The sequence below is a fragment of the Pseudopipra pipra genome, chromosome 11 (assembly GCF_036250125.1).
Source record: "Pseudopipra pipra isolate bDixPip1 chromosome 11, bDixPip1.hap1, whole genome shotgun sequence".
Lineage (NCBI taxonomy): Eukaryota > Metazoa > Chordata > Aves > Passeriformes > Pipridae > Pseudopipra > Pseudopipra pipra.
Window position 1 is genome coordinate 8150197 of NC_087559.1, and position 27553 is coordinate 8177749.

Genomic DNA, 27553 nt, shown 5'->3' on the forward strand with positions numbered 1-27553 from the left:
CATTCAGTGCTAGTGAGCAAACTGGGAAAGGAGAAAAATGGGAGCACAGAGGAAGGAACAATATGAAGTCAAACCTTTACTTTCTTAGGAGACCAAAGGTGACAGACAAGGGAGAAAAAGTAGTGTTCTCTTTTCACCTCTTCTGAGCAAAGGGTGAAGAAATTAGGAGGACAGACCCAAACTTACCTGAGGACACATAAGAAACATAAAAAACTAGGGGGATAGACACAAACATATCTGCAATACTCTGCTGCCAAGGAAGAATGTTTCTCATAAACATCTAAACCCTTTTTTTTTTTTCTTTTTGGCATGCCTTGGGTCTGATCCAAAAGCCTGACACAGCCACTAGAAATGGTTATTGGATTAAATTCTTAGACAGCACAGAAAATAGCAGGCTAAAGAATCTTAGCAGACTTTCCAAGAGTATTCATTCATCTCTGGCTTGGGAAAAGCTTGTGAAGTGTCAGACTGAAGGAGAATTTTGCCAGGAAAATCTGGGTTTGAACCACAAGAGCAGCTGCTTGTAACAGCATTGCCCAGAGAGGTATCAAACAGGTGCTAGTACAAAAAAATGACAAGTAAGCAAAACACTGAAATTGCCTAGTGCCCTGTAAGTAAGTTTCTTCATCATGTGTAACAAAGCAACAACTCAGAGGAACTTCTGAAAGACATAAATGTCAATCCAGCACCCTGCTCAGGCTGACCTTTACAAAAGAGTTTTTCATTTTCACATTTTCCTATTTCTACAGGAACAGAGAACTCCTTTGAAAACCTCCTCCTGGAGACTGCTGGACAAGCGCAAGTCCTGGGAAAAGGATAAAATGGCCCAATAATCCCAGCAGTCACGAATTACCAAATCTGCCCTATTACTTGCAAGCTCTGTTAGTAGTTTGGGCAGGGGGAAATGAAGCCTCTCCCTCCTTGTCCACCCCTGCAGCCATCCCAGTCTCCAGATCCGCTGGGTATCGGCACAGCCGAGCAGTTACACCCCAGGAAGAATCTGCTCCAGCGAGTCCTGTTTCTCCACAATTGGTTGCAAAGGGGGAAACAACGGCAGCTTTCAAAATTCCCATGGCAACAGCTCCTTCTCCCTACAACTCTGACTCCACTGGCAGCCTGAACACTGCACAAAGCAGCAGCACACAGAGGCAATTCGCAGCCTGCAGTCAGGTACCATTACTTCTATTTAATAAAAAATTCACAAGCACAAACCGCTGACCATGGCTGGAGATGTAACCTTGAACTCAGGCACCTAATCCTTGCTCCAGTATGGATCCTTCTGTGTTCCTATCTTTGCAATAATGGGCTTATCTAAAAGGCTGGAAATTAGGTTTTTAAGGTCAGTAGGAGACCTTTAAAAGCCCTCCAAATAGAACTGAGGTCGTGACTACTTGTGGTCATTGACATTACAGCAATTTTTGTAAGTACAGGGATATTAATCCCGGGAGCCTGACAATTTCAATTTCAGTAATGACATTCTGCGCACCTAAAACTTTTAGTGAAGTTTAATATTCTTCACTCCATGTACTGATCTGTTTTGTACTGTTCTTAAGTGTTGTTAAATGGTTCTTTCATTTCACTGTGGAGCTGGCTGACCACACTTCAGCTGTGCATGGAGTGAACTCTGTATATTGCAGCATCATTTCTCTCAGGGGATCCCAGGTAGTTTGAAAATGCTGTAATTTGATTTTGGTTTCTTTTTTTTCTTTAAAGCAACTACATTTTGTAAAAGCAGCCAATTATTTCTCATCCTGGAACGAATACAATAAAAAAATTAATTATGCCATGCTGTGATTAATTGAATTTTAATATGGAAAAGGTCTACTGTAAAAATATCTACTGTATTGGTAACTATGTTACTTGGGTTGAATCAGTAATATTTAAAGAAGCCTGAAGAAGATTACAACAGTATTGGTTCTTCTTTATTTCACGCACAGTTGGACATCAGTGCCCTGACATTATTAAGAGCATATATGCAGTGTAATTCTCATGAACACTTTTACAGAATTATTGATATGAATTAAATTTCATGATGGCTTAAGTGACTGCAAAATTTGAGCTCTGGAATTTATTCCATGCAAGTAGGATTTGAACCAAAAATCTGTAGAAATTTTTCCAAATTTAAATGCTTCTGATCCACAGCAAGGAACATCTCCTCTGAGACGTGTATTTGGCTGAAAAAAAAGGTGTCCTCAGCACAGTTAACAGCATCAGCACGGGCATCTAATCTTTGTATCATGCTAAATATTTTCTTCTTTGAAGTGATAAAAATCCAGCTGTCAAGCATTGCTTGATCTGACCCGACGCCTGGGGAACGCTAATCAAAAGGAAGCCTTATAGGTTCCCCCTACTTAAATCCACCCACCCGAATAAGCACAACTTAGAATTTTTATGAGGTAAAAGAGACTGTGCTGTCACAGCCCGGTGTTAATTGGCACAAAGGTTTGAGAATACCTTCGTTTTAACTGAACTGCTTTGATTTCAAGACTTCTGAGCTGAATTTTCCTGCCTCTTTATAATCCTGTCTTAACTATCACTGAGTTTGAAGTGAGAAAGGAGCTTAGACAGATCTATATCGGTGTTCATTCATGCCAGACTGTTGCATTTTCATCTGAAACACAGTCTGAAAAAAATTCCAATTGAGGGCAGGAGTAGCAGGGGGAGCACAGGGAATGCTAATCCCTTGTCCGGCTCTCGTGGGAGCAACAGGTGATTAGTCATTGGCCACTATGTCAGCAGCCTCTTATTTTCTTCTCTGACTGAAAAAAAAAAAAAAATCCCCCAAAATCATTCTCATCCCTTTGCCCTCCATCTCTGGGTACCTGAGCCCTCTGCAGGACTATCTCCCAAGACACTTCCCAACTGCTGTGTGAAGTAGGAAGGTTCAAAATTCAGCAGTGAAACAAACCAAAGACAATAAAAGAAGATGCAGCTTCGGTTTACTTCCATCCCCCACTTTTGCTCAATGTCAGAGTACTTAAAAAAACCTGGATGTCCTCTGTTTTGATCAGGTGAAAACATTATCATCAAGGTATAGAATACAACTCACCACGGGGCTCCACCTCCACTGGAAAACAAAACCCAAGATGCAGAAACAGGGGTAGATGCTCCAGGCAGGTGTGTGCTTCTGTCTGACAGCAACTGGCTCCAGAAGAAGTGATGAAACCCCAAATTAACATCACACTACAATATGGACATGAGGAAATGTCTTGCAGATTACCTGGAAAGCTGCTGGTGATGGACAGAGAAGCACATTTCATGTGTAGCACTCAGTTTCAAGAGTTATCTTGGGTTTTGTGTTTACATCTTCAGTCACACATAGATATTTTACATTATAACATTCCCTTTGCAGTTAAAAACAAGCTAATGCCACTTCACTCGATCCTCACACCTATCAATGCAAGCTTCAAACCATCTCTAGGATTAAAAAAAGAATTTGTAATTTTCATAAAATTACTTCCAGTGGGATTTCATTATTATTTTTTTAACTTGATGTATCTGATGAAAGGAGTTTAGGGGTCACACTTCATACCATTTATCGTCTAGCTTTCAGTTAGTTTCAATTTGTTTTTATTTATGCACTGAAAAGGATAGATTTTCTTCCTTTTTATTTTCATAGAACTGCCTTTACTAACAAAAACATAAGATCCTAATTCTGCCAGTCTTGCTTATCAAGAGCCAAGTGTAATAAAATGGTTGTTTGACAAAGATTTTAACAAGGTACCCAAACACAGTCATTTTCATAATCTTACACTCCACTAATACCCTTTCTCCCAATATTTTCTCAAAAACTTATTTAAGCCAAAAAGCCTTGCAAAGATCACCCACATTCTACAACACACAGTACACAAACTCTAATCTTATTTTACATTTTTCTTTGTAAGTATTCATGCAGCTTGCAGTGTCTAGTAAATATTATGTCTTGTCACAGATAACCAGCCATTCAACTAATTGGAGATTTCTATTAAGATTTCTCCTAAATTTTCCCTTCCAGTAGCATTTTTTCATCCTACTTCATCTCCCTGAAAATGAAGTCCTACATTTTCTCTGTATTATCAGTTTCTGTAGGAGATATTGGTATCATTTTGAATTAAACAAGCAAAAAAGCTTTAAGTCTGCAGAATTTATTTATACTGTTAGGTCTTGAAAATGCCTTCTTAAGCCATTGAAGACAAAACTCTCAATCTTTTTTAATGCTGAGGAATACATATTCCTCTTTTCCATCAATTTGTTTTGCTTTAAGATCCATATTCAGTAAAAAACCCAAACAATAGGGATGACTGAATATTAGGAGAGGAACTGACTACCAAAGAAGAAACTTCATTTAAATTAATTGATAATGCATTTCCTATATTAAAAAAAAAAAATCACTATTTAGTTCTTTATCAGAGCATTAAACCCAGAAAACCTCATTTCACATTCGTACAGCTTTGCTCATGAGTCACCTGTAAAACAAGAAATGAGATCAGGTGAGCACAAACCTAAACAAACACGCTTCCACTGCCCGTCTATCCAGTGACTTCCATCCGCCCCAGCAATGTTACATTATACCTGTGTCAATTCTATCAACACTAATTAATCTAACAGTAACCTTCCCCTCAATCCACCCTTCACCATTTTAAAGGTAACCATTATCTCATAAATCAAAACCCTTGTCTGATTGTCCTGGAGGTCCGTATGTAATAAAATTCCACTTATAAAAGCTGCCTGTGGGAGGTGCTTTTTCCTTTATCCATCCTTTTTGTAAGAGAAGATGGACCCAGTTTCTGACAGTTCAATCTGAGTGCTGTTTAAGTCTACAGTCTAACAGTTTCATACGAACCATGGGGAGTTTCAACTCAGGATTTTGGGTTTTTGCCCATCTCCACGAAGAGGAGGCAGTGAAATACTCCTACAGCACATCTTGACACGGTCCCGCAGCCCAGCCTACCGTAAAACAATCTCTATCAGCATACAGTGGCAGATTGCACAGGTTTAAATCACACCAGGAAGCAGTCAGGACAGGTGGCTGCAAAAATATAGGCTTCCAGGGAGCCAAAACCTGACTTTTTGGAACTGGTTTATTTTAAGAAGTAAGCTTTTCCTGTCAGCCTCCAGGCACGCAGCTCACTTGAGAAACACCTCTCAGAGGCACTGGCTGGCAGGACACAGTCAGATTCTTTCCAGCACTTTAGGTTTATAACCATACAGGAACGGCATTTACAGTTTGCTTGATTAAAAATAATTTCCCCTTCATTTCGTGAGACAACATCTGTGCATCAAGATAATGGGATCTAGTGTCTAAAAGGAGTCAGCAATAGATCCTCTTGTGAAAGCGAGTCCTGGGGAGAAAGGGCCCAATTATTCAAAAAAGGTCTTTGCAGTAGAAAGAGAACAGTGTAACTGGCTGGAGATCTGTGCCTTGCTATGGATGGTCAAGGAAGAAAGATGTGTAGAGACAAGGAAAATGAGGATTGATGGGAACAGCGAGACCCAAGTCTGTCACCTCCAGCTTCAGCTACACTGAGCTCGGCTGAAGGGACACAGAAAGCAGAACTGCCATGATGGGAAGTAGAGGTGATCTCAGCTGACGCTTCTAAGCACCCTCATCTCAAAAGACACCAGTGAGACACATGTAAAGTCTGACCTGTCTTTACCAGATACGAAACCTCTGAGTAGGGCAAGGGCCTTCTGATGGGGTTATGCAGGTGACACTCAGACTGTACACTGTACGGAGAAAGGATTCCCACACACTGGTTTTCTTCTTCCAGACTTGGCAAAAAATGCTTCTTTTAACAAGTGCAAGTGTCTGAATGGGTGCTCCCTGCTCCACACCACCCCTGCTCTCCCAGTATGGGTAAGTTTTGCCAGCAGCACATTATCGCAGTTATTTATTCATGCAAACACTCCACTGCCAAGGGGTCACAGGGGTCAAAATCCCACAGAAATAATGCAAGGCTGTGCCCATACTTGGCCATTGGCATGAGGGCGTGTATTTGCTTTCCCCAGACAAGCCAGAGGATGTTGATAAGGGTACAAGGCTTTTCCAGGGACAATAGAAGATTGTTGTTTTTATTTTTTAAAGGCCTGAACTATACAAAACCTCGAGTGATTTAACAAACAGCAGGTTTCTAGAGCCAAGCAGTGCCCAAAAAATGCTTTTAGATAAAGGTATTGAAGTTCAGTGATTTGCAAAATATGGATAGATTGTTTAACCTGCACTTCTACAACCAAGCTACAAAGTATTTTGGAGCTTAAAATCGAAAACACAAAAAAATCAACAAACACATCCCAAAGCTATTGAAACGTCTTATAAAAAAAGCTACGAGAATTGTGAATGCTACAGCATCCTGGCCTTGCCTGCAGAAACACCCCAACTCTTCCACTTGCACAGACCCAACACTAACAGGCAGGTAGCATCCCCCTGCACTGCAGGGATAACCTGCTCCAGCCACCCAGAGCCTCCCCACTCAGAAAATACACAACACACTTGCTGCCTTGGGTGGGTCAGACCAGTGAGCTACACCAGACAGCGTGGGCTGTGTCTTGAAAGGGATGAAGCACACCTACAACCCCTGGTTTTGATTCTAGTCTCTTCTTCCTCGGTTTTCTGGATGGTCCAGGGCAGATAATGGCTTTCTTTTCTCCCTTGTAATCATGGGTGATTAATAACCTCTGGCTTTACAGAAGTGCTACAAGTACGGGCATCTTAGACATTCCCTCAGTGAAGACAAAGTCAAATATAACAAGCCACTGTGAGCTCAGTATGGTTTTTCTAGCTCAGATCCTACATGAAGATTTGATGGTAAGAAACAAGTATTTTTCTTGTGAAAAAGCACTCTGGAAATGGAAGTAATGGATGCATTAAGGATCTTTAAAACAGCATTATTGCTGTGTTCTGGGTTAATCAGGCCCATACAATTTGGTACAAAATTAATCATCTACGACTGTAGTAATAAAGTCTCACTTGGAGGCTGCATCTCTGCTTGGCATGGGCCCAGGAATGCACACTATGTCAGATTGCTGAAAAACCATGGGGAAGAAAGAGAAATAGTCATCTTCCCTACCCAAGTGCCTCGGGCGTTCTCTCCATCACACCAAACAAGGAGGCACAACATCTCCCATCAAAACTTTGCTGGATTTACTGCAGGTACAAGACATTCTTCTGTGCTCTTTCAGTCATGACGCAACTAAGACTTTCATTATAATAATATAGCAAATTCTTGCCACAATTAGCTTTATTTGCTCTTAATTCTTGTTCCCAAAAGGCACACTAGATACCAAAATACATGACTGGTCTAAAATAAAAGATTAACATTTACTGACTGAATAATTTTGTCACTGACAGTGAAACAAATGCAAGCTACATGAAGTTAAACAATAATGACTCTTCTGTAAAACTTCTAATAAATAAATATTGGTGCTGTTAATTGCTCTTAATTCCAGCTTAGTTTTAAGTTGTGGTATGGGCAGTTGTAGTATTTCCACCACAAATGCATCACACTCAGACATGCTCTGTTTCCTGTTAATGTCGGCTCTGGCAGAGCTGGGGGCACACACAGACTGGAGGCATCTGTTCCACACTGAACAGGGCACTGCTCCTCCGAGCAGGCAGCCAGTGCACAGGGGGGCTGCTGAGACAGAAAAAACACATTTCAGTCTCATGGTGCCTCTTATCCCCTTTCAGCTCTACTGAGGATGCTGGAATGCCCTTGCCTTTGCCTGTCGCAAATGTCAGGAACACAAGGCTGCTCTCAGATTTTCATACCGGTAACAAAATGTTTGGAAGCAGAGGAGAGACTACTGATGCTTTTTTCCTTTCTTCTTCTCATCATGAGCAGGACTAGACACAGGCTAGTCCCAGCTCTACACAGTAATTTAAAATCAATATAATCACAGTGAGCTTTGTCACCTCTGCTTCAGCTGAGTAGGTTTTTCATTTGGGTCCCTTGCCATTTTTCTCCCTGAAAATAAGTTCTTCAGTTTCTAGTCTGCCTTGAAATGAAATAAAGCCATTCTTGGCTTCAACACAGCACGTGAGCAGTCTCAAGACATGCAAGACACAGAGCAAACTTCCATCATCTGCACATCGCTACAAACACAATGATTTCTATTAAATATTTAGGACTCAAATATTTATATCCAGTCAATTACATTGAGCATTACTTATCCTCCAGGGAATTCTTGCTCTCCCTCAGCACAGAAGAGAGGACCAAAGTGCATTTCCTGTACTTACTAACAACACAGTAACACCTAAGGCTATCAAGAAATCCTTCCCATTAGATACAAAGACCTTGGAAGCAAACACACAAACCCAGTACACAAAAAAAAATAGAAAGATCTTGCTGTGAGCCAACATAAACAAATGTTCATCTCTGCCCCAAGAAGCTTACAGTGTTCCTAACTCCAGGAGATAGGAAAATGAGCAGGATGGGGGGGGGGGGACACAAAAGAAAAGGTGAACGACACAGGAGACCTTTTCCACAGCTGTACCTTCACTCTGGAATACAGGCAATTGGCAGGTCTGCCAGGCTACAGAGTAATGCCCCAGAAAAGGAACAGTCATCAGTACCAGAAGATCCCACCACCAGACCATTGCTGTAGGTCCTAGCGGGAGGATTTACAGCCAGAATTTTGTACTGAGGAAATCACCAGCTAGACTTTGTTAATCGTGTTATCATGCTCCGTAATTCATACATCTCTCCTACAGCAAAACCTTTTTATTACAGAATTTCAAAAACCAATACTTGAATTTTAAACTTTAATATGAACTTACATTTTAAAACATTAAATTATCCAGCGAAGCGGACGTGAATGTGAAAAAAGGCCATTTCCTCCATCATTTCATTAAATTTGAAAGTACTTATTTATTTTAATAAGTTGAGATGTCCATATGCCAGGAAATTAACATCAAAGAATGTTAAATATGCCCAGTATCACTTAAAAGCCTATGGAGCATTATGCATTTTCAAAAATAGCATAACTCAGCAAAACTACTTTCCCAGCAGTTACTTTTTATTACAGTTTCCAACAGTACTTTGGGGACAAAAGCTGAAAATGTTTACCCTACTCTGCACTCCCATTTACACCGACATCATAAGATGCAAGACTGAATGATGTTTGCAACACCACAACACCTTCCCTAATTTAAGGTCTTCTGCTAATGCCAAACAGATGGTTGTTCACCACGCTCTCCTCCCAGGGTTTCTGTGCAGACCTCCTTCATTGGCACTTACGATCAAGACTGTGGATGGCCTCAAATGGAAAGGTTGGACTTGGACTGTTTCCTATGAACAGTTATACTTCACTTAGCACAACAGGACAGAACTGTGACTAATATTTTGATCACTTGAACCACCCAGACATTCTCCAGCCTTAAGAACCCATCTGCTGAAATTGCAGGGAGCAGAACTTAACTGGCACATACTCTGAAAAGCTACCCGTGAGAGCTTGCCATCTTGAGTAAGGGCCCACAATGGATTAGCCTACTTTCCTAAGGAAACAGGCTTATGCATTTGAGCTTTCTAATGCATCTGGGCTACCAGCTCCTCTTCCCTTCCCTGCTACTTTCAAACATGCTGGCTAACTCTGACCAAGTCTGAGAGAAGTGGGTGACCCTACAGAGCCACCAGTTTTGTGATGCACAAGCAACAACACATGGAACAGTGGCAGGGAGCACAACTGGAGGCCATGAAATGACCTCAAGGCTTCTTAGGCACTGGAGACTTTTTACAGGAACACGAAGCACTTAGCTGCTCATAGAGCTGCACCATTCTGGTGTTTTAACAGCAGAGAAAGGGAAGATCTCAGTACCTTCTCCAGCTCATAGTCTTCACCTCATTACACCCTGCTCCAACTATTGCTGCATTTATCACTGAGCAACCTCTCAGATGACTTGCACAAATTTAAGGTAGAGGTAACTTTACTGTGTTTGCACTGAGAGTAATTAAGTCCTGCAGACATCTGGGGAGCCCTTGTGCAATATAAACAGTAACTGAACTACATACACCGAGCCCTTCTTTACAAAAGTCACATCCAATTCTCTGCAAACTTATCTTCACAAATCCCCTTCCTCAGAGATCAGCATATGTAAATAGTGTATCATGCAGATAAGTGTCTCAATTTCAAGTCTCTAGCAACAGAAACATAAATTAAAAACATGATCTGAAGTGCCACAGAAGCTTCCAAGTTGGAATCTATCTGAAAAGTTCACGTCACCTCTGGTTAGGAGCAGACTAGCATCTGGCATGTAAAATGGCTTTTCATACCCCAAGGGGCCAGAAAGCTCCGGCAGCAGCCTGAGCTCAGCAGCCTGAGACACACCACCACACCTCAGGAGCAAAATACAGCATGTAAAACTGAACATGAAGTGATCCAAACTCTCCATGACTTCACTGCTGCATTACCTCAGGGTAAATCTTATTTCTGTACTCGGGAAATACAATCACACAAACACAAAGCAAATCACATAACATTCAATTCTTCATTCTGAGCACATCCACTTAGCAATTTGTTCATACAGGAGCTTGACACGTGGGATGGATCCCAGTGCTCAAGGATCAGATGATGTGAAATACAGCAAAGGAGCCCTGGGAGGTTCCAACCCACCACAGCACAAAAGCAAATGTTCAACATTTAAGGGGCCTTTGTCACTTCAGCTCTAGCTGTGAGTGTATTATGGGGAGTTGGGAAGGACATTTTTGTTTCACTATTCCAATAAGGAAAGCAACAGAAATGATGGTCCACATGCCAATACTCATCATCTTCAGGCATTCAATTGTGTGGACATTTCCTCTTTTGTTCGTTTCTGAGGAAATTTATACACCAAGACAGTTGAGAAAAATCTCGTAAGAGAGTGAGAAATAAAGAACCCCATGTGGAACAGCTCCTCCTGAGCTTTCTGGCAGCTGGACAACTTAGATGTTGGCTTGAATGCTTCAATTTATTTCAAGGTAAAAAAAGCAGCACGGGCCAGTTTCAGAGGCCTCAGTTCAGCCCTCTGCTCAGCTACACTGGGGTGAGACACAGCACCCAGCCTCCCTGTGCCCTCCCAGTCTGTACAGCTGTGATCACAACATGACCTCACCAGAGACATGGATCTCTGTACATGCCTGCAAGGCTGTAATCCTACAGCAGCATGGAGCCCACATACATGGAGTGAGACTGCATTCAGAGAGAGATGTAGGGGAAGAGGCTTTACTTCAGCCACGGGCAGAACAGACTGGCTTGGGATAAACTCAGCAAGTACTGCTTGGAAGAAAACAGGCAGGATGGAGATGGAGAAAGATAGAAGGCCTAATACTCATGATAGCAAAGACTCCTTAGGTGGAAGAGCTGCTTTCTGGTCAAGTCGTCAGTACTTTTAAAGTAGTTACACATTTCAAAGTTATCTCACCCTACTGAGGGTTCAACCACAAGGACTCCATGAGTCAGCAACACCCACCAGTCCTTACTACAGCAGCTCAAGCTGCTACCTCCGTATTTCTGCATCGAGGACAAAGGGCTTCTAATTCCTCACAAATGAAATCAGCAATCTCACTAACTGTCCTGAAAACATCATCAACCAACAGTCCCACTCACCTCACAACTGGGCAGTGTTAAGAGATGGGAGTGGGTGGGAACACAGACTTAAAAAACATTCATTCAGGGTTCAATTGAATTAAACCCACTTGCTTTCCCAGCTCTACAAAAACACAAGCTTGATACTCAGGTTCTTGGTAGTGCTCGACATTACTTTCATACCACAGAGAAACATACCTCTTCAATAAATCATTGCAGTGCCAATAGCCTTCCTCAGATAGAAAGGCTACAGAGATGACCCTTAAGAGTTCAGAGGACAGTTAAAAACATTTCCAGAAAATCGCTCAAGTGCTGTTTAAAGATGTAATTTATATGCATAGCTCTGCACTCCATTGCAGGATTTCATATTTATTTAATTTGACAGTTAAAAGTGTGCCCATCCAACTCTTTGGGCACATGCAGTCTTTAACAAAATACTGTGTAATTTAAAGCCAAATGTTCTGAGTATTGAGTAGGAAAAGAATGTCTTCTTCCTCAAACCCAACACTGCCCCAACCCTACTGGAAAAAACTGAAAGCATCAAACCGACTGAGAGTTTCAACAAAGCATCAGCACAGGGAGAAGCTGAGTTTGCTGCTGAAGGAAGAATTAAGTTCCACAGCCTGATCACCTCCAGAAGGTCTCCTGTTACCTCAGGAGCTTCACAACAGCTGTGCTACAAGGTGGTCTCCCCCAGGAATAGGCAGTCTCCAAGGCAACCAAGGTCTCTCCAATTAGCATCTGATAAGGTGGGACGTGTGGCCAAAGAGACAGGGCACAGCACTGGGAATAGGACTGAATTTCCCACTCTGCGCTGTGCCACGTTGGGTAGAGCAAAGAAGTTACCTAAACTGCCCTGTCCCTCAGGCCCCACCATGAAAACACATTTACCTCAGAGATACTATAAGAATTAGAACTCCTTCAGCTGCTAAGCACCCACCCTGCAGTGCCAAAGGGTTTAGAGGAGACTCTAATTCCTCCCTTCCCTAATAGGCATGTGACATTTGACACAGAATAAACTCATGGCACCTCCACCCCGATGCAGACACTGCCCCCCTGGCAGCAGACAGCAGCCACCCCAGCTCTGCCTCTGCTCACTCCTCCCCCTGCGAGGGAGCCCAGCGGGGCAGATCCGCTCCTCAGGCTGGCAGGGGCTGCTTCTTCAGGGATCATAATGATTAAAAACTGTAAGTCTTTGATGCCACATTATGCAAGACAGAGACACTTCTGGGGAAAGAGGGGAGATGGGGCAATTCCTGGGGCAGAGACACTGAAAACAAGATTATCTTCTGAACAGTGACTGGAATGACACAAAGAAGCCATCTGATGTCACAAAAATAACAGAAAAAATTCTACATCTACTGCATCAACTGCAGTACTGGTCTTGCTCAGCCATTTCATACAAAGACTCCACTTATATCCTGCAACTAGAATTCTGATTCATTCCTTGATTATTTCATGCTTGGACTATTGCAATAATGTTTGTGCCAAGCTACTTTTTTTTTATCCACACACTACAAGACTATTCAGAGCTTCCCTGCTTGCTTTGTTTCTCACTGAAGTATCCTTGCTGTTCACATACTTTTTGCCTCATTGTTATTCTCCTATATGTGTTCAGTAACACATGAAATCAAGATTGGAACTTCAATGTATTATTGCAATCATTCAAGAACCTCAAGGCAACAGCAGACTCCAACATTCTGAGTATTCTCCAGTTCAACTTCATTTGCTGAGCTTGTATCAATCACAGCTGCTACCCAAATACTCCATCTTTCTTTTGCATACTTAAAATATGGGCATTTCACATGTTTTTACATCTAAAGAACTTGAAATATTTTATTCTGTTGCTTATTTCAATGCCTAGAGATCAGCTAAATTGACAACTTTTTGCGGCACTTCAGCGCACTTTCAGTTTTATGAAACAGTGCACTGGTTGTTGTAATTCCAGAGGTTTTCCACAAATGTCCCAGTGTTCACATTGAATGAAAACGCAACAAAAAGCACAGTACGTTTAAAGAAGTGAGAGGTCTCCCCTCCCCAGCTAAAGCAGCTCTTTGTGCTTCCTCATTTCAGCAGAGATTTTCAGCAGAGCTGTGACTGCAGCAGCGCAAAGTAAAAATACTGTGATGCACCATTGGAACAACTGTATCTGAAGCTCAGAAGATTTCATCTAGCATCTGTTGCAGTTATTTTATACTTTTGTGCTGTGCTAAGGAAAAAACTTCCTGAAAGAATGAAAGTTGAGGGAACTGGTTCTTTGCCACTCTTACATTTCAGCCTCCCAAAGCTATTCATCTGCCAATGGCCTATCTGCTCAAAAACAGTAAAGAAAAAATTCAGAGCACTCAAAAATCAGAGATTTGCTTTAATGTATTTAAGCCATAAAAAACAATCAAATTCTAGCAAGAACCTTGCCAAAAAAAAAAAAAAAGGGAATTTCACCATAACCTCATCCAACATTTAAAAATTCAGTCAACCCCTTCATTATAGATTGGACACCAGGATTGACTATGACAGTACGTGGAATAAAGTACTGTAAGCGTGGCACACAAGAAAAGGTGGCAAGAAGAGAGAGTAAACAGTATTAATGGTATTCAATAATGAAATCTTGTCTGTGTCTAAGTAGAAACTAAATTACTATCTGAGGTTTCCTTAGCAGATTATTTAGAAACTTGCCAATACACAAACAAAGTAAATGACAAGATTCTCAATCAGAGCTGTGTTCCCCAGCAATATGGCTTAGTAAAAATGATACAGACTACTTGGACTGCTTCTGGCAAGGCTGGCTCTCCTCAGGGGACTGCTAATGTTAAATGCTCAACACAAGCGTGATTGTGAATTCCTTATTCACATTAGCTTGTGGCTAGGAAAATGTATGCTGTTCTCCGGGATAGAAATGTGAAAACTCATTTCTTCATTTTCAGAACAAAACCAAAATAAAGTATTTTGTTTTGGTGGCTTCACAAGGCAGAATAGCTAGAGAAGGATAAAAAGCATTCTCCTTGACATCCTCTGAGTAAGAGCATGTTTAGATGCAGATTCTGCAGACACAAATGTGTCTTGTGCACATCTGTAGAGTGTCTTGCTCGTGGACATGAAGACTCATGACCCAGTACCGTCAGAATACAAACAATCAAAATACACAGATGTTAATTCCTGTTTATTTGGGAAAACACACAGCAGTCGCTTTAGCTGTGCACATTAAAAATCAGGGTTCATGCTTAGACAGTAACAGCAAATTCTCCAGCTATGGTTTTCCATGTTTCTCTTATGAGAGAGTGTAGCATTGATTTCTGGAACAACTGTTACTCTAATAAGATTGCATATGGAAACGAATGCATCGCAGCTGGTTTCAGCAGGGTTCAGTGAAGACTGCCATTCATCTCTGATGAATGCAGATAAAAATATTCAAAGCTCAGTTTACTGATCAGATATTAATGGGAATATTTTTCCTACTTCTCTCAGCTTAGTTCCTCTTTAGAAAGTCAGTTCAAAAGACTGAGTGAGGAAGGGAGCCAGAACCTGCTCATTTTGACACCCTGCATTTAAGGGAGATGAGTACTCTTACACAGGAACGATGACTGAGCACACAGTATGCCAGAGTTTTGGTCAATATCAAGATTAATTATTCTGAGGGACAGAAAGAGTGAAATACTGACCACGGCAAATAGCCCATTAGTTACCTCTCAGTTCAATAAGTCTTGATGCTTTCCTTACTATGTGCTGATTATTTCCTGTCCAATTCACATTAGCAGCTTATTTAATGAGGACAATCTAAGCAAAGAGAGAAATTCACACATTTACAAAGGACATCACCGAGTTACATTTCATCACAGTTAACACCATTTGCTGTTCTTTCAGGAAATAACCATTACCAATCTTTCCCATTTTAATGCCAGCAATTGCTTTTCAGGAGAACACTCAATTCTTACATTCACTACCAGTTATATTTTAAATAATAGCATCTAAAAGGACAGCAATAACTGCCTAAGTGTTGTAGGACAAAGCATTCACACACCAATAGCGTCCACTAGCTTGACAGTGTGGCCAAAGTTCTTGTTCTTAATGGACACTTTTCCCCACTCACAAGGTCATCTCTGCTCTTGGGAAGCCTATTTTTCTTCTATTAACTTGTCCTAATGTTCATGGTAGTTGCACAGAATCTTGAGAGAAAGGATTCAACATTTTAGAAAGAAAAAACATCAGTAAGGACACGCACAAAGCATTGTAAGTATTGCTAATAATTTCACACAGAAAATGAGACATTAAGGGTACAAAGAGAAAAGAGATGCCTTGAATATACCATAAGATTAAATGGAAAAAACAACTGTATGCATTTTCTACATAGAGTTCTCTTTACAAAGCCATACTTAGATAAACATGTAAAGAGAAGACATATACATCCTTGGCCAGTGTCTGCTTTTTTGTTCTCCGAGAAGCCCAAATGGTTTTGATTACAAGTATTTCTTGAATGAGTCAGCTCAGAACGCTGAGGCTGAGCAGCAGAACAGTCATCAAGAGCACAGGGCACACCAACCCCACCAGTGTCAGCTCCTCAGCTGGGAAACTCCGGTGACAAAAGCACCATCGCCCACAACATGCTGCCCCAGGACAGTGCAGCCTCCCATTCCACACCCCTTCATCACACAGATTAATACTGGAAACAATTAGACAGCTCATCTTCCACCTGAAGACTCAAAAAGGAGTTTCCCAATTTGAGTAAGGAGCAAACTTCCCGATTGCTACTTCTGGTTTTCCACAATCTCCTGCAATGACTGTCACATTATTTTTGCATAACAGCCTTTCAGAAAAGCAGGTATGAGTAGGCACAGGTCCTTCAGAGCTACTGTCACTTAAGGTACCAGCATTTGCATCAGCATCTCTTACTGTAATCTCCTCCTAAAGCCCTGACCCTCCAGCTACTCATTTTTTGGGCTACTGCAAGGCAAACTACGGTCTGCTCAGGTCACCAGCAAAGTGTTCTCAGCATTGACAGATGCAACACTTGACACTGAGAGGCATCCTTAAATGTCTGGCATATTATGCTCTGTGAAGAAGCATATATTACACAAAGGAGGGCTGGTCAAAAAGCCTGGATCTTGTTTCAACTACATATTTTTGTAGGCTTTTGTTTCAAGTGTTGTTTTGGTTTTTTTGTTTAAAAACCAGCTTAAATATTTACAAAAATATTTCCACAGTGATGAAAAGGCACCTGAACTGCCACCTTCTGTCACTATGATGGGTATTAGAAACATACTGAGTTGTGTGGCAATGACAAGGATGTGCCAAAAATCATTTCTAACTGGTCCATTCAGCAGTTAGCCTAACACAAAAGGTGACTGTGGAAAGCAAAGGCTGCACTGAAGCACATTCAGGATCCACACCTACTTCTTGCTGTGACTGTGCTGTGCCTGTTCCACAATTCTGTTAACTGCAAGTAATGTGGCCAGTCCCAGTTTAGGAAGTCTTTGGCAAACTGTAAGACACAATCATGGAATAAATACTTTGCCAAAACATACATGAATACACATGCGCAGAGAATTCCCCCTAGAAATGTAGTTTGAGCTTCCTGAAAAATCCTAAAAAGAACATCTAAGAGATCTCAGTTTCTGTTCAGTCTTGCAGTTCCTATTTAAAGACAAGTTAGGCTTCTGTTTTCAGTGTCTGCTTACTTCTGAATTTGGTTTAAAGAGCTGTTAGCATAGACTTAACGAAGTTTCTTCTGAAGGGCTGACTGTGTTTCCTGCTATCTTTATGACAGAACCCATTTAAAATGGGCCTTCTTTATTTAATTATCTAGTCTTTATTTTTGCAAGTTTTATCTCTGAACTAGAATAAATGTTATGGTCAGAATTGCGTCTGCAGACAACAGGGTTATTTTATAAGGCTTAAAAATCCTTTCCTGTACAACCAGACAGTGAAATGAGAGCTCTGTGGTGCAGCTTTGTCCAGGGGACATGAGCACAGGGACCTTTAGGTAGGTAGATGCCTTATACAAATGTTACAGATCCGAGGGTTGTTTGACTCCTGATCAATAACTGAAGTTTATCCCCTCTAAACTCTTGTGCCTGAGAGGAGCAATGTGACCAGGCAGCACAGGTAATGCTATAGATCACTCCAGAAATCAGAAAAATTCCTGATCTCCAGAGTTTAAACCAGCTTCTGGACCATTCACCATCCACAAGAGCTTGGAGCAGCAGAAGGGCTTTCTACAGCTTGCAGAGGACAGTATAGGACAGATATATCCTGTGGAAGATATATATTTAAGGGCTCTCTGTAACATGGCTGTGCCCTTTTTCCACCCCCAGGCAGGAAAACCACAAGTTGCTGCTTGCTTTCAGACCTCTCCACCCCCACCTCAGGATTTATTACAGAACACTTAAGCCCAAAAATACAAAAGCTCTGCAAGCAGGGCAGGCACAGCCATAAATGCAGAGAGGCCTCTGCTGCTGTAAATCAGTTCTGCTCAATTGAAATCAATACAAAGCCATAGCTCAGCCTAACACAGGCCAGCAGAGACGTGGGCACGCTGCTCAGTACTGGGGTTCAACAGACAGCTGTCCACTGACAAATGTCAGAGCTGTCCTGGCCTTGTTTACTCTCGTTGGCAAATTCCACTAGAAGAAACTCCAGAGTTACCAGTGCACAGCCCAGCTTAGCCTCCTTCCCTGCCCATAATTGCTGGGGCTGGGCCAGCAGCTGTTGTACAAATAACCAGAGGGGAGCTAGCCTGACCATTTGAGGATAGGGAAGGGAAGCAGCCTACCAGATAATGTCTGTAAAAGAGCTTGGAAACCACTGACACAGGCTAATTGCTTACTGCAGAGTGAAGTTTCCCCTCTCTGTAGGCTCATTTGATGTAAACTTCCTAGTCATGTCCAAAACCCTACCCGCAGGACAAACGCTGTTAGTACATAAACTGCTTAGCCAAGCCCTGCTCAGGGTTCCTGGGAAATATTCTGGGGAATGAGGAAACAGATAACATGATCATCCTCCTCACTGTGCTCAGCTAGAAACAAACATCTGTCTGGCATCTGGGCTCTGCCACCCACCATTTATTCCCATCTTCAACCTAAACACAGAAGCTCAGCATTTTCATTACCTCTGGTCCCCTCAGTGAGCAAATATGGACAAAAGACATCAGATAAGAGAGGCTGAACTGGCTGAAAATCCCTCAAGGAGCTGGAAGGAACCAAGTGATATATAAAATGCCATGACAAAGTAGCAGCCTGTAGAAACATCCAATTTGTAATGGAGCACAGGCTTCCTTCCCCACCTAATTGGCTCATCTTGATTTTCTCCCTTTCTCAGGGAGATGGTGGCAATACTGACACTCCTGCAGGACATATGATCAACCCTGGAAAATTCCTTTAGAAATAACCATGTCTTTCCCAACTCTCTACTCACCTCTGCCTTTTCCCTCCTGAACACAGCCCAAATTATTGCCTGCAGCTCAGCATCCACAGTCAGCATATGGTCCTGTCCCTCCTGCTCCCTGGCACCTGTGTGGGGCTCAGCAGGCCAGAGCTGCTCCTCCTTGCAGGCAGAGACCACAACGTGGCTCAGGAGGACACCAGATCTCCATCCCCTTCCAGGAGGGGCTTGCTCAGCCGCAGTACATGTACAACCCACCCCGATGGGACACACAGTACCTGGGATGCTCACACACACCTGCATTTCATGTCAGGACACCTTTGGTGAAGACCTAGATTGTACAGCTGGAATACTTGGTCCCAAACCACACTCCCCTGGAATGTCAGTTCAAGTCACTCAGTTCTATTTCCTAAGAAAATGGGTTTATACATTTCCTAATTTATGCCTTTTAGCAGCAACAGTGACAAAACAATTCTAATTAGATAGCACTAATCAGGTCAAATGGCACAGGACTGACAGCTGCAAAGTCACTATTTGTTGTCTGAAAAAGATTGACTATTTTCCTTATAGAAGTAGGAGATTTATCAGTAGACAAAAGGATGCAAAACTGCAAAAGCTAAAGAATAATTACACAGGACTACACATTTTATTTTGAGCTAGATCTAACAGGATTCATGTGTGGTAATCACTTTTTTGGAGGGTTGAACAAGTGATATTAATCATAAAGGAAGATCATTAAAAAAGTAGAATTAGGAAAACTTCACCATGCATAAACTGGTGTGTGGTGAATTTGCAGCTTTTTGTTGCTTCTGTTTGTTTGGGGGTTTTGGTTTTGTTTTTTTTTTTAAATCAGGACTGGTTAAAACGAAAAAAATCAAAAACTCAAGCAAAGAGTTTTTGACACATATGGCAACAGAATGATTTCACTAGTGTTTTACCTTTTTTAAAATATTTAACTACCTGAAGTTATTATTTCAAATACATTTTCCAGTAACAGAAACAAAATAAAGCTGCCAAGTGGCACTTAATTTATAATATTTAACACAAGACAGCAGATAGGAACAGGCCATCCATTCCAACATACACATTTTTCTTCTATCTGCTTATTTATACTCTTTATGAATTCTGGAGCTGAAAATCTTAAGAAAAGCTATTTTAGGCTGCAATGTAGAAGTATATCTTGGGGCAATATTTGTCCATTTGATAATCTCAAAGTTTAACAAAAAACTTTGTTATTTTTCCTACATTACTAAAATGTTTAGATTTATTTTACTTGTGTGACCTCATTTGCAAATGAGATAGCTTGTATTTTGAGATCTAATAGAGAAAATTTGTGCGTATTAATGGAAAAGAACCTCCAAGCTTACCTAAAATCATTCATTTCCAATGAAATAAATGGTCTGTATAAAAACGAGGTGTTGGCAGTTAAAAAGTAACATTTGCATATTTATCTGGTAACAGTATTCAGACTTCTTAGAAAGCAATATTTTCCCTTCAACTATAACTAGCCCTGCACAACATCCCTCTTGGAAAAGCAACAAATGATTGAAATGTATCTCAGAGCTTCAAAAAAAGCACACACAAATTCAATATAATGCTTGAAATCTTTACAAAAAACTTTTTAGGCATCAGACATTTTCCACAGAGTAAACATAGCTATTCACACAATTTCAAGTTGAAGGGTTTTTTAACGACTTCAAATACAGAACTGGAATTTCCTTGAACAAACCAGCTGGCAAATCAAAAACATCGTTCTGAAGTGCATTTTTATTTGTGGTATTTCAAAACTGTGCAGACACATTAGATCTTCCATAAGACTTACAAGAGCAGTGGGACAAACAACAAACCAATATCCTACCTTTTCAGCACCACACATCCTGGTGTGGTGCACTGGCAGGTCTCATTTTTGTACGTGCACAGAAAAAAATAACTGTAAAATTTCTAGGGTGGATTGATTTTGGTTTTTTAAAACCTGAATATATATATATTTATGGATGCTTACAGTCTTAACACAGTAAGCAAATGGTATGGGAATGTACTGATTGGACCAGGAGAGTAAAGAGAAGTTTGGGGGAGTATGCCTGTCCAAGGCAATGTCCAACATTCCAGTGTTAAGAAACTAAAAGAAGACTGAGAAAAGGAGCAGAATAATAGGGCAAATCCTTCAGGTAAATGGCAGAAATGCAAGAAAGGAGAGAATGTGTACAGAGGGAGTTTGCAAGGAAGCCAGAAGAAAATACACTGTTAAAACTTCTTTAAACTATTTCTGAGCACAGCAGTAATATAAAAAGCAAGTAAACAATTTGATTTTGGAGGACTTTCGTGTTTCAGTCCTCTGAAGAAGACAACTCACTCACCCGAGTACGCCCAGTAAGGATCTCCCGAAGCCTTTCGCCTCCGTATCTGCACAGAACTACCATGTCTGTTTTCATGCAGAGAGCCAACATAACCTTCAGTCAGAGCTGGGAAGAAAAGAAGCAGGAATTGTTAAAAAAGTGGTATCTACTCCCTGGAGATTACATTGCGAAGCTTAATTCTTTGCTAAGCAGAGACTGCAAACTTGGTATTGCTCAAAAACATTGAACAGGCCTGTTCCTCACCAGTGAAAACCCACCATCCAGAGGTGATTCACGGAAGCCAGGACTCACTAATGCCATTATTCTGGTCTGGCACGTTTCTGTGCAACTCCAATAATTTCCACAAGGAAATTCTGATATACAGGAACAAACAAGTACCAGCCATGACATACGACCAAGGGAGAGGGCAGGAGTAAAGAAATCTTTGTAAAACTCCACAAGCTAGAAAGTATTAAATTAATCAGCTAAACCGGAAAAGAATCCATCCTACATTCCATCCCAGGATTTTATACCTCAGATAATTTTTATTTTTTCCCTTCTAAAGGAATGCATTGCTTCCATGAGGACGTGGGATATTTGGGCTTTTTATGTGCAAATTTTGCTTATTGTTTCTGTGCATCTGACTGAACCAAACTGGAGGTGTGTGAATTCACAAATGTCAGTAGAAAGTCTGTAAAAAATTCAACTACCTTTCTCAGAGCCCAACTGAAAACTTTTGTGCTATAATAAATGCACACAAACAGAAAAGACCTTATATCAACAGACATGGAATGTGAGGAACAAGCATGCACCGAATGGCTTAATGGAAATTTAAGTCCAACTGCTACCAAACCACTTATTTGATCAGTAAGAAACCAGCTGAATAATTCAAAATAAAACTTCAGAAAACGACGTAAAGCACTGCTACCCAGTCACCAAGCACTGCTTTCCCTTCTATTCCCAGGCCAATTATAGCTGGGCTGAAATGAAGCCTGGAACAGGACTTTATTGAACACCATGCACCAGTTACTCAGTTTGCCTTTCTTTCCTTTTGAAAAAGCTTCTGGGTGACACCCCCTTGCACCACAGTAGCAGAGAACACACTGAGCCCAAGGCTACCCATGTGTGCTAAACTGCTCCGTGGACAACCTTCCCTCTGCAACGTGGATCATGGATTTCTACAGATTTCTGGAATCCTGAAGTGGTAGGAAAAATCATGCAATTTCAGGAAAGGCAGTACAGGTTTGGCCCTGCCAGATTTTCTCTTGTGTGAGCAAAGGTACTAATTGTGCAATTTGAATGAGTTTTCCAGATTTCTTGGCAACTTTCTAAATGCTAATTCACTCCAAGCTGTGAACTAGAAACACTGGAAACACATCATGCTACCAGTTTTTATAGGCAACACTACCTCACATACCTTATTTTCCTCTTTAAAAATACTAAATTGAACATCTTATTTTCATCCTTTTTTTAATTTTTTTATTTATTTTTGTATGTCTACATGGGACAACAGGCACTCATTTCAACAGGAAAGAACAGGTATGGGATGAGAAGACCCAAACACTCTTGGCAAAAAAAACTAAGCAAAGATCAGAGACTATGAAAATCCCAAGGAAGAGAACATAGGAATAGCCTAGGTGGATGGCTGGATGTCAGAAAAAAAAAAAAAGGACCAATTATTCACTTTAAAAAAATCACACATGCTGAGAAATACATCTAAAGTTCCTCCTTGTTACAAAATCAAAGACAACAGCAGCTTTCTTCTGAGCATTCTCTATACAGAGAAGGATTTTTGTTGCCCAGAAAATCTGAGTCCTTCAGGCAGAAGGAAGGTTGCACACTGCCTCCTCCAAAGAATAAGGTACCCCTGTAGGTATCTTTTCCACAAGCCCTTCTGTGTGCCTTACCCTCCAGAGAAAGAAACTGAGTCTAAACAATCTATATTTGTTGAAGGGACAAATGCTCCGAGCCAGTGCAAAACATGTGAAGTTGTAAACACCTTTGTACTTCTAGCTGGAACCATCAAAAAGCCTCATGGTAACCATGGCATGGCCATGAATCATACCATTGATTTTCAGTGTCCTCTGTGAGAAAATTAAATTATGCAAATCCAAGCTTTTATGAATGCCTAACTTTAACGTGAAATTAAACATTTGCTTCAGTCAGCATCTTATTTATGCAATTATAAACCTGACATTCTTATGAAAATACAGAGTTTTAGTTTTCTGCAAAGACACTTAATAGATTTCTGTACTTATTTATGCCTATGAAAGGTGAAGAGCCATGCTGTACACAAATTTATTTCCACCATCAAGGATGTTACAAACCAGGAGGGGAGCTCAAGTATTTTTCAAGAGAACTATGGGAAGTGACTTGCTGGTTATACTGCTAAATACCTTCTGTAGGACTGAAAAAGAAACAAATTGGAACATCTTGTTCTAAATAAAACCCTGCATCACTGCTAGACAGCCCAACATTAATGTCAATAGTCCACTTAAAACATGCAGTAATTCAGTAGTCATCAGCAATTTAGAGATTTAGCAACTACATTTACTGGGTAGCTGCAGAAACTCTGGGAAAAGGATGACAGGTCAAGATCCCTGCCCATGCTGTGAACTGGAAAAGTAATGGTCTGTCTCCTTCAAAAATCCTGACACGACACCACCTTCATCCCTCTGCTGGCTCCGTTCCCCTGCATTCACAGCACAGCCATGCACTTCATGAGGCCACAAAAACACTCCAAGAGAACACTGTGGGAACAAACAGCTATTGTTGGCAATATCTTATACTGGTAAAGTCATCAGGAAACCATAGACTCAATCTCATGGTGCTTTTGTTCTTTGGTGTCAACTGGGGTCAATGGACTCTCTCACACTCAAGAGGTGCAAGGTACAGCACAGAGCACGCAGTGACTTTTCAGATACAAGTCTGGAAGAACCAAAGCATTCAAGTCAAGTTATTTCAAAAAAGGAAGTGCTTCATACATCAAAACCATCCACTGTTTCAGGTAGAATCGCTATTTTTTTCAGATTTTGGGGGAGGCTGGGGATGTATCTTCTAACCAAAACAAGTTGACACCACGAATGAAAATTTAACAGGCATCTTGGTGTTACTACATCTGCTTCTTTCACTGAAAATACATACAGCTAAAATATTCTGTTCAGCTCCAGCCATTAGAGTGCATTTATCCATTTTTGTAAATGCTCCAATTCCTCAGTTTCAGAAGATCTATGTGCAAATAAGTGACTCAAAATCAACAGACATCTTCCAGTGTTTCTAACACTGGAACAAGTTTTGGAGAAAATATTTAAGTTACGTTTATTAGCACCAATCATTACAGGTTTCCACAATCTTTCTCAGCTGGGAGACAGTTAACAGCTCCCACACAGGGAGCAGCCAAGTGGTTTCCTGCTCCACTCCTGCAGAGCTGGATGCTGGAGAAGAGCCAGCAATTAGATGGGCTGGTCCGACACGGAGCAAACAGGGGGAGGCTCCTATCTTCTGGGAACCTTGCAAAAGTTGGGGAAGTGGAAATCGGCACAATAGGAGGGGCAGGAACATGCTGCAGGAAGGCTCAACATGGAACAGCCAAATTAGAGGGGTGGAACACACACACACAGAGCAGGAGGCAGAGAAGAGAAGGGGCAGAAGAAGCCCTTGCCCTGCAAGGTCTCATTTGATGCATCGCGCCAGTGCTGATGGCAGAGGAGAAATGAATGCCATAATATATGGTCTGAGACGTGCAGATACATGATTAAAAGACAAAGGGACTGATCATACACCCAGATACACAAGCGTGAAATTAAACCCTGAGCAACTCCCCTGGCTGCCGGGGCCGTCCCGCTGCCCGTCAAGCGGAACACCTGCAGCCCGTGGAGCTGTGCTGTGCCTGCCAGCGCTGCTGCTGCAAGGAGGAGAGAGAGGATCCTTCAGAGCTAACATGGAGAAATCTCTTACACACAATTTCATATAATTTTAATGGGTACTGAACGCTACATGATTTCAGATGATGTGGTAAATGAATCAGCCCCTGCCGCAGATCTGCGGACAGCGAAAGCAATGCAGTGCTGGATGTGCCTCAGCATTCTGATCAGCTCCCCATTCACTCTGTCTCAACGTATTAACTTTCCAATAAAAATTATTTGATAAGTGCCCTCAAAGGTACGATAAGGTAATTCCTGCCTGAATACCTTACTGGTGGTTCATGGCTGACATGAAAACACAAAATTTTATCCCCAATCTACTTTAAATATAAAGCTATTACACTATTCAGGGAGATTATACCCTTGGCATTAGTGTTTAAAAGGTATCAAGCCATCAGCTATGAAAGAAAAATCCTTTAAGGTCGATATGTTATGTCTGAATGGTGAAATCATTAGTTATGATGGTAGATTAACTAGATCGTGTGCCAAACTCAGATTCTTTTAAGCTTACTTTGAAGATGAGGGTTGCACACAAATCTGTTTTCAGCTGTTGCAATTAAAATGGTACAAATTCAAAGGTACACACATTGCCCAGCTCATAATCATTCTGACTTGCCACTTTGGACTGCAGTAGCAGCTGAATCACAGTTTTAGTCCTAGTCCCTAATGTGTACAAACTTGTTAACTGATGTACTTCAGTGTGCTGCTACAAGATAGTCTTTGGAGACAGAGATTTGACTATTGCAGTCTGGAGTAGTGTCACATTATGAAAACACTTAAAGCAAGGGAGTTAAAGAAAATAAATCTTATTCACGTGTAAGAAAAAATTACGAAATCATAAGGAATTCTAGAATTACTTCTGTATCAAATCAATGCCTGCAGAAAAGAAACTTTTCAAAACCAAGAAAAGCACTATTTTCTTGAAGTCTGCAGAGCAATGCATTTTAAAAGGGAGTGGGGGGCACGGAAACATTACCTGAAGGGCTTCTGTATCATCTCTTAAACAGAGTTAAAGAGATGAGTGACCCAAGACACTTAGCCATCTGCAAGCCTAAAGCTTCAAGAAAGCCTCACCAGAAAAAAACCAGCACCTTCATCTAGGTGCACTCACTGTATTTTTAAAGTGCTAAAGAGAAGCAGGTGAGCTGGAGACATTGCAACTCTACTGTAACACATTCTGCTGAAAAGAGTTCAGGCTTCCAGGCAATTTCTTAGAATAAATGTTGCCAAATGGGCCAGAAGGGAAAAAGAAAGAAGGAAGAAAAAACTGATAGATAATAAATTTATAATATTTAACAATTGAAATATTTTGTACAATTAATATAAATAATGGTAAATTCATCTCTCTAGGCTCTTTCATGGTCAAATTCCTAAACATGACTAGGCTATTTGCCTTAAATATTTTACTACCCTTTGACAGCAAATAAATCTAGAAATATTTCAGGCACAGCTAATCCATTTTGATAGTGCATTACTTTTAAACAGACTCTTCAGACGTGGGTCTCCATATTTTGCAGATTATTTCATATCTTGCCAAAGAAGGATGAAAGTTAAAACAACATATGGTGGTCAGAAAGCATCAACAAATTGTATTCTGAATGAGGCTTCATCCTTTGATTATGCTGCAGAGATTTCTTCTGATTATCAGATAAAAGCCAAAATTTATTCTCCTATGAGCACACGGGCAATTTTCACAGCTTTCCATTAATGAAATATGGGACTTAAAAATGACAAGTTTCTCACAACGTAAGTGAAATAACAGATACCCAGATGCTACATCTGTCAAGAGACATATATCCCTTTCCCAGATGACAGTCACCCAGACAGCCCCTTAATTCCTGCACAAGTAAAATCCACAGGTCTATTCCTAAAACTTACACGTGGACTTATCACACCAGTCATTCTCTGCTATTCACGTGCCTGACAGATGATGTGGTAACAGCGCAAATCCTAAGAACAAGAACATAAATGCAGAGCACAGCAGGCCTCTACAGGAACTAACCAGCAGACTGCAATTTGAAGATGAAAAATCGTCCAGGGAACACGCTGTCAAACTGTGGGGATTAAATTAACTAGCAGAATTAAAAGCCCTTATCCCGAACATGAATACACCAGTCACCAGGTGCATTAACCCTTGGTAACCTGTTGTGTTCAAAGCCAGTGAGTTGAGTGTAATGCAATTTTGTATTATTGCAATGTACCAACACTATTCAAGTCCCTGAGCAGCAGAGCTGGTGTGGACAGGCAACAGAGAAGAGATTTTCATTGCAGGCTTTTCCTTACATTACAAGTGATGGGGTTTAAGGGTGACAAGAAAGTCTCCTGCATCAGAGCCAGTCTTATGCCAAACCAGACCATGGACTGTGATGCCCAGTGCCATTG

At 41.1% G+C, this 27553-nt stretch overlaps 1 protein-coding gene across 1 annotated transcript in view; it reads right to left on the reverse strand.

Moving 5' to 3' along the window:
* Nucleotides 1–27553, reverse strand: part of PTPRG (protein tyrosine phosphatase receptor type G) — a 399811-nt gene that overhangs the window by 290417 nt on the left and 81841 nt on the right. The window contains exon 2 of the mRNA XM_064667329.1: nt 21270–21374. Coding sequence (XP_064523399.1) covers nt 21270–21374 — 105 coding nt within the window. The remainder of the gene's footprint in view (nt 1–21269; nt 21375–27553) is intronic.